The 7,637-nt window shown below is 42.1% G+C and overlaps 1 protein-coding gene across 1 annotated transcript; it reads right to left on the minus strand.

The window, feature by feature from the left end:
• Positions 1–365: 365 nt before the first annotated feature.
• tmed3 (transmembrane p24 trafficking protein 3) lies at positions 366–7,336 on the minus strand. Its single transcript, XM_060940443.1, has 3 exons — positions 7,106–7,336; positions 1,552–1,797; positions 366–1,350 (listed from the first exon to the last, which is right to left on the minus strand). Exons 1-3 carry the CDS (start codon positions 7,247–7,249, stop codon positions 1,126–1,128), a joined length of 615 nt encoding a protein of 204 aa, XP_060796426.1. The 5' UTR covers positions 7,250–7,336; the 3' UTR covers positions 366–1,125.
• Between the last annotated feature and the right edge of the window lie 301 nt (positions 7,337–7,637).

Genomic DNA, 7,637 nt, shown 5'->3' on the forward strand with positions numbered 1-7,637 from the left:
TAGATTTTGTTTTAATAACTTCAAACTTTCATTTTTTTCTGTAAATAAATGCAAAAATCAACAAAACTAGCGCCTAACGTAAGGCAAATTTGGGAAAATGGCTAGAAATAGGTTTATTGATCTTCTATTTGTTTGACTGTGGTCTCATCATAGGAAATACGAGCTAAATTTGACTACATTCAATGTATATCCACTTGCTAAGATGGAATTCTTTGCAGTGCAATTAAACCTTGTGTACATTAACAATAAAAGTGCAAAATTAAACAAACATTCTCTAAAAATCCCAACAATATGGCTACATACCCCCCCCCCCCAAAAAAAAAAAAATAAAAAAAAAAAAATTAAAAATTAAATAATAAAAAAAAAGATTCATTACTACACCCAGGAAAGCTTATACAGATTTGCGGTTTCTTTTTCGTAAACTAAATAATTATGGCACCAGTACCCATTTTTTTCCCTTTTATATTCTATTGGAAATACAGCACATCCTTGTTAATATCATTGCTGGTATTGTAATCTATAGATCTTTATTATATCCACATTCACTGAATATGAGCGATCGCGTGCTCCGATTGGCTACTCTACTACTAGGATATCAGCTTATATACTGCGAGTAGAAAAAAAACAAAATGGTGGAGCGTGTTGCTGAACCAACCGAGGATGAAATAAAAACTCTACTCGAAAACAAACCCCCCAAAAAATACAAAAAAAACCCCAATAAAATATTGAATAAAATTATTTGATGGTAAGAACGCATCTTTTTTATTTTTCAAAAATTATTATTATATCATTTTTCACAAATCGCTCCTGTCATTTCGCCGGTTTGTTTACATTCTAAGCGGAAATGATTTTGTCGGACGTTTTGTAAAAAAAGTTTTAATTTATCAAATTTGCAAAAAATAAAAATAAAACTGCTGTGTTTCTCAAAATCCAGTAACTGTGGATAGAATAAAACAGTTATTCCACTCAACCTGGTCGTACATGGCTTATAGCCAACTCGGTGCAACATGCCTCTGTCAGCTATCAGCTCATATACGACTCGAATTCGTGGAATAACTGTTAAATAGCAGATCATTACAACAGACTGTAATGTGGATGGATGGTTGGAAAGTGGTCATAAGAAGATTAAGTTCTTGTAGTTTTCACCTCCTTGAAAAAGCTCTTAAGCATAAAGACTTGTCCGATGCTGACCACACATATAATGAGAGCCTCTCCGATGGACCAGTAAGAAACCCGTGCACTGAGGTCTTCTGCTCTGATTCGGTCCTGAGCTTCTCGAAGACGGTACTTTGTCTGCGTGTCTGACACCACTTTCAGAATCTCATGGATGGATATGCAGGTCGACTCCAGCTGGAAATTCATGATGATTTTATTCTTTTGTTTAGGAGTTAGAAACTAAATTGAATTTTACTTCAAATTATTTCTTATATCAGGACTATTAGTGTCAAGTGTGCAAACAGGTGTGTAATAAAACAACAGTAAGGCATCTGAGCTTTGGATGCAACCCAGCATGTGTGTGTGTGTGTGTGTGTGTGTGTGTGTATGCTTTACCTGTGTGAGCGCTGTTGGCTTGGCCATATCAGGCAGTAGTTGTTCCTCCTCGCCTGATCTGAAGTCTAAATACACAGTTTTATGAGAAAACGTTGAGAACTCGTTGCCAAAGCAGACCTGATAAACACCCTTCATGGCTGTAGTATGAGTGAAGCTGTCATATTGCTTCTTGCGCTCTTCGTACAAAACATTATTCATTGGATCAGTCACAAAACAGTCAACATCATAGTTGCCTCCAGCAATAACCTGCAATTCAAAAGAGATTTAAAATATTGTCAATATCAGTACACAGTTTTTCAAATACCACTGGAACATAAACCCAGCAAACAGAATATTTTGCTAGCATAAACATATACTGTTTGGTTATTTTGTTAGGAATCATTTCATAAAGTTCTAGTAATGTTCAATTTTAGTTAATAAAGCCGTTCCTGAAACGTTCTGGGAACTTTAAAGGTCCCATGGCATGAAATTTTCACTTTCTGAGGTTTTTTTAACGTTAAAATGAGTTCCTCTGACCTTCTTAAGTCACCCCAGTGGCTAGAAATGTCATAATGTGTAAACCAAACTATGCCCACCCTTTGTCAACATTTGAGAATGGCGCGTCAAAATGGCGCGTTGATAGGCTCTTCCCTTTACTACGTCAGCAAGGGAGATGATCCCCACGTCCCCCCTCTGGATTCCCACCCACTGTATGGATTGCCCGCCCAGCTCAAAAGTTGCCACCTTAGATATGTCACTTCAATTTTGTAGTGAGGAGACCATAGAGGACACAACAACATGGCACCACCTAAGCGAGCGAAACATGGAAATTGCGCTGTACATGGATGTGACAACACAGAAAGGAGTCTGTTTTTACTACCGACGGGAGAGCCCCTGAAGACGCAGTGGCTTAATTTTATTTACTCCAATAATACGCCGTCGAGTCTACCTAAGACGGTGTATGTTTGTCGGAAGCACTTTCCTGAGGAATGTTTCCACAACTTGGGACAGTACAGGGCAGGTTTTGCACATCAACTGTCACTGAAGCCTGGGTCCGTACCAAGCATCCCTGCCGCATCAGCCACAAACACCGAACAAGTAAGTGTATAACTGTTAAGTCGTTTTGCCGTGTTTTAAAATCGGTGCGTTAGCCTTGCAATGGCTACATTAGCTGTGCAGCTAACCGCTTCCTGAAGTTAGCCAGGTACTCTGCGCTACAAAACCAAAAAGCATGCAGCATGCCCGCAGCTTGGTCAAGCCCCTCCCCCTCCCCCCATGGCCCGCCCCCGCCCTCTACCCTTCCCCGCCTCCATGCTTCTCATTAGCAAAACGATGCACTGGGAAAAGGGCTGAAATGGGGCTTTCTCCCAGGAGGCTATATCTACGTGCCGAGGGTTCATTTCGAGAAAGGCTGCAGATATAACATCCGGAAACCTCCACGAGCCCGTTTAAAGCATCAACAAACCACCATGCCATGGGTCCTTTAAAACACAAGGTTTTATAATAAGGATTTTTTTTTTTTTGTAACTACAAACTGATATTCCAGGAACATTCCCAAAACATTTTTTTTCATATTCACATAGCAGAAAGGTTGCCATTTTTTTTTTGTAATAAAAAAAAAAAAAAACCTTCCCAGGAATGTTCTTGGGAAAAGTGCGCCAAATAATTTGTGTAACCATGCACAAACCAAAATTCTAGGAACATTCCTAAAACAAAGAGGTTTGCTAAATAGGTATTAATTTTTGTAACTACAAAATAACATAACACACTGGGGGAAGCCATGGTCTAAAGGTTAGAGAAGCAGCTTTGGGACCAAAAGGTTGCCGGTTTGATTCCCTGGACCAACAGGAATGGTTGAAGCACCCTTGAGCAAGGCACCCAACCTCCAACTGCTCCCCAGGCTGCCTGTTGCTGTGGTTATATCAGGGTCCTGTTGTACTTCACTCTGGATAACAGTGTTTGTTAAATATCTGTAATGTAACATTCCTGGAACATTCACAAAATGTTCTTTCATGGTCATATAACAGGAAGTTTACCAAAAAAGGTTTTACAACATGTAATTACAAACTTTTCCAAAATCCGTTCACCGTCTCATAACAAGAAACAAGAAGTTTCCTCCATACAATATTTTGTAAACACAAACTAATATTCCAGATACATTCCCATAACTTTCTCTTATGGGAAGTTCTTGAAGTTTGGAACTAATGATCCAGATCCAGATGGCTCGATTAGATAAACATTTGTATATAAAAATTACAACAGACAGGAAATATTTCTCCATTAGAAAAAGATCTCAGCCATGAAAAAGTTATGTGGATCAGAATCTATTCTGTATTATTAGACAGTGGAGATGATGGTAGACTTCAGGAGGAGCTCTGCCGCACCCTCCCCAACACCCTGTTTGACTCCCCAGTAACCACTGTGGAGTATTTCCACTTCCTGAGCACTATAATCACCTAGGACCTCAAGTGGGAGACGAATACCTGCTCTCTCAACAAGAAAGCACAGCAGAGGACATGCTTCCTGCGGCAGTTGAAGACGTTCGATCTGCCAAAGACAATGATGGTGCACTTTTACACCACCATCATTGAGTCCATCCTCACCTCCTCCATCACCGTCTGGTACACTGCTGCCACTGCCAGGGACAAGGGCAGACTGCAGCGCATCATTTGCTCTGCTGAGAGGACAATCAATTGCAACCTTCCATCTCTTCAGGACCTGTACGAGTCCAGGACCCTGAGGAGAGCAGAAAGGATTGTGGCCAATCTCTCTTACCCTGGACACAAACTTTCTGAATCACTCCCCTCTGGTAGGAAGCTGCGGTCCATTAGAACCAAAACCTTATGCCGTAAGGCCAGCTTTTCCCCCACTGCAGCTGGCCTCATTAATAAGATCAGAGACCCCCACTGACGCTAACCTCAAACTTCCAACCTGTAACATTAATGCACTTTGTCTCTGAACTATCATTTTGCACATCTCATGGTCATCTTCATTCTGTGATCTTTTATTACACATTCCGGCACACACTGTACAGCTTGGCTATTAATTTGACCCATTGCACATATTCTCTTCCTCTCACACATTCATATCATGACTCTTCTTCTCCATCTTCATCATGTGACCTATTTTTGCACATTCCAGGACTTCATAACAACCCTTGCAATACCCCTTAAATATGTCCACTGTTCAAATTTGTATATTTTAGAGTCTTTTTCTTATTTTTATATAACTATTCTTTTAAATTTTCAATTTCAACTTTATTCACACACAATATATAATATCCATCCATCCATCCATCCATCCATTATCTGTAACCGCTTATACTGTGCAGGGTCGCAGGCAAGCTGGAGCCTATCCCAGCTGACTATGAGCGAGAGGCGGGGTACACCCTGGACAAGTCGCCAGGTCATCACAGGGCTGACACATAGACACAGACAACCATTCACACTCACATTCACACCTACGGTCAATTTAGAGCCACCAATTAGCCTAACCTGCATGTCTTTGGACTGTGGGGGAAACCAGGGGAAACCCACGCAGACACGGGGAGAACATGCAAACTCCACACAGAAAGGCCCCTGTCGGCCACTGAGCTCGAACCCAGAGCCTTCATGCTGTGAGGCAACAGTGCTAACCACTACACCACCGTGCCACTCTATACAAATATACCATCCATCCATCCCATCCATTATCTGTAGCCACTTATCCTGTTCTACAGGGTCACAGGCAAGCTGGAGCCTATCCCAACTGACTATGGGCGAGAGGCGGGGTACACCCTGGACAAGTCACCAGGTCATTGCAGGGCTGACACATACAGACACACAATCATTCACACTCACATTCACACCTATGGTCAATTTAGAGCCACCAATTAACCTAACCTGCATGTGGGCGAAACCGGAGCACCCGGAGGAAACCCACGCTGACACTGGGAGAACATGCAAACTCCACACAGAAAGGCCCTTGTCGGCCACTGGGCTCAAACCCGGACCTTCCTGCTGTGAGGCGACAGTGCTAACCACTACACCACCATGCCGCCCTACACAAATATACAATGCGGCTAAATACACTAAACTTATTTACACATGATTCTATACACACTTAACAGAATTTTTAGGGTATAAAGAAAGAAACGCTTACTGTTGATTTCAAATAAGATATGATTTTAAGGGTGATTTAAATAATGGAAGTGATCCTATGTTTTTGATTCTTGTGGGAATCAAAAACATAGCATCCCCTGTAACTTGAAAGGAAAAAGTTAACATAATTTGTCTTGGCAGGTAGACGAACAACATTCCCCGTCGCTGAAACTCTGGTGTTCTAAGAATGTTGTTCGTTCACCATCCTTATCAGATTTCTAAATGTTTTCGGAACTATCCATCCATCCATTATCTGTAGCTGCTTATCCTGTTCTACAGGGTCGCAGGCAAGCTGGAGCCTATCCCAGCTGACTACGGGCGAAAGGCGGGGTACACCCTGGACAAGTCGCCAGGTCATCACAGGGCTGACACATAGACACAGACAACCATTCACACTCACATTCACACCTACGGTCAATTTAGAGTCACCAGTTAACCTAACCTGCATGTCTTTGGACTGTGGGGGAAACCGGAGCACCCGGAGGAAACCCACGCGGACACGGGGAGAACATGCAAACTCCACACAGAAAGGTCCTCGCCGGCCACGGGGCTCAAACCCGGACCTTCTTGCTGTGAGACGACAGCGCTAACCACTACACTACACTACACAACTGTGACGCCCTGAACTAGTGAGTCATTATTAACAATTTTATACACGACTACAGACACATTCAATTTGAAAATCTTCTCAAAAGTTAATATTCCAAGGATATTATATAAAGGAGCAGTATGTTCCCTTGCACTGGCAAAGAAAATATTTCTAATACACTTATTTTGTAGGCGGCACGGTGGTGTAGTGGTTTGCGCTGTCGCCTCACAGCAAGAAGGTCCTGGGTTCGAGCCCCGTGGCCGGCAAGGGCCTTTCTGTGCAGAGTTTGCATGTTCTCCCCGTGGGTTTCCTCCGGGTGCTCCGGTTTCCCCCACAGTCCAAAGACATGCAGGTTAGGTTAACTGGTGACTCTAAATTGACCGTAGGTGCGAATGTGAGTGTGAATGGTTGTCTGTGTCTATGTGTCAGCCCTGTGATGACCTGGCGACTTGTCCAGGGTGTACCCCGCCTTTCGCCCGTAGTCAGCTGGGATAGGCTCCAGCTTGCCTGCGACCCTGTAGAACAGGATAAAGCGGCTAGAGATAATGAGATGAGACTTACTTTGTATTGTTGAAATCCTAGTTAGGTTGGAAATTCTTCTGTCTTAACTATTCAAGCACCAATCACCACCAAAGCAAATTCCTTGTATGTGAGAATGGACTTGGCAATAAACTTGATTCTGAGTCTATTAAATAAAGTTAATGATTTATTGCTCAATTCATGATTTATTTTCTTAATGATCAGAGATAAACTCAGAAACACATTATTAATTGTATACACCATACATGTCATATTGCAAATAGAACTTTAGCAACATTATTTTAAAAAGCATCAGTTAACATCTTACTTGAAAGTCGACATGAAACGTGACTCCTTCTTCTAATTCCTCGTAAAAACATTGATTCTCGTTATCTGGCAGCTCGAAAGTCAGTTCAGTGCCACTAATCAGAGCTGAGCACCATGACAAAATAAACACCACGACACCAAACATCTTTATTCAATGTACAGATGTTGCTTTTCCAGCACATGCAGATGTACAGTGTGTTTAAACAGACTAATGTATCAATGGGACTCAACTCTGACGTGGCATACAGACATTTCCGGGTTATGAGCAACTTTTCAAATTAAAACTATACTCCAGATAAGACGCATGTGCAGTCTGTAATTACAAACCGAAAGAAAAAACTTATTTTGTAATCGAAGTGTACTTTTAGATTTAATGAAAGTAACTAATATTTAATAATAGCCTGTTAGTGCAAGAAGGTCCGGGTTCGAGCCCCGTGGCCGGCGAGGGCCTTTCTGTGTGGAGTTTGCATGTTCTCCCCGTGTCCGCGTGGGTTTCCTCCGGGTGCTCCGGTTTCCCCCACAGTCCAAAGACA

Source organism: Neoarius graeffei, chromosome 15, assembly GCF_027579695.1.
Source record: "Neoarius graeffei isolate fNeoGra1 chromosome 15, fNeoGra1.pri, whole genome shotgun sequence".
Lineage (NCBI taxonomy): Eukaryota > Metazoa > Chordata > Actinopteri > Siluriformes > Ariidae > Neoarius > Neoarius graeffei.

Coding starts and splice junctions, on each gene's coding strand:
- tmed3 (XM_060940443.1), bottom strand. CDS start 7,249: ATGTTTGGTGTCGTGGTGTTTATTTTGTCATGGTGCTCAGCTCTGATT. Junction 1,798..7,105: donor CGTTTCATGTCGACTTTCAA/GTAAGATGTTAA, acceptor TTTGAATTGCAG/GTTATTGCTGGAGGCAACTA. Junction 1,351..1,551: donor AGCCAACAGCGCTCACACAG/GTAAAGCATACA, acceptor ATGAATTTCCAG/CTGGAGTCGACCTGCATATC.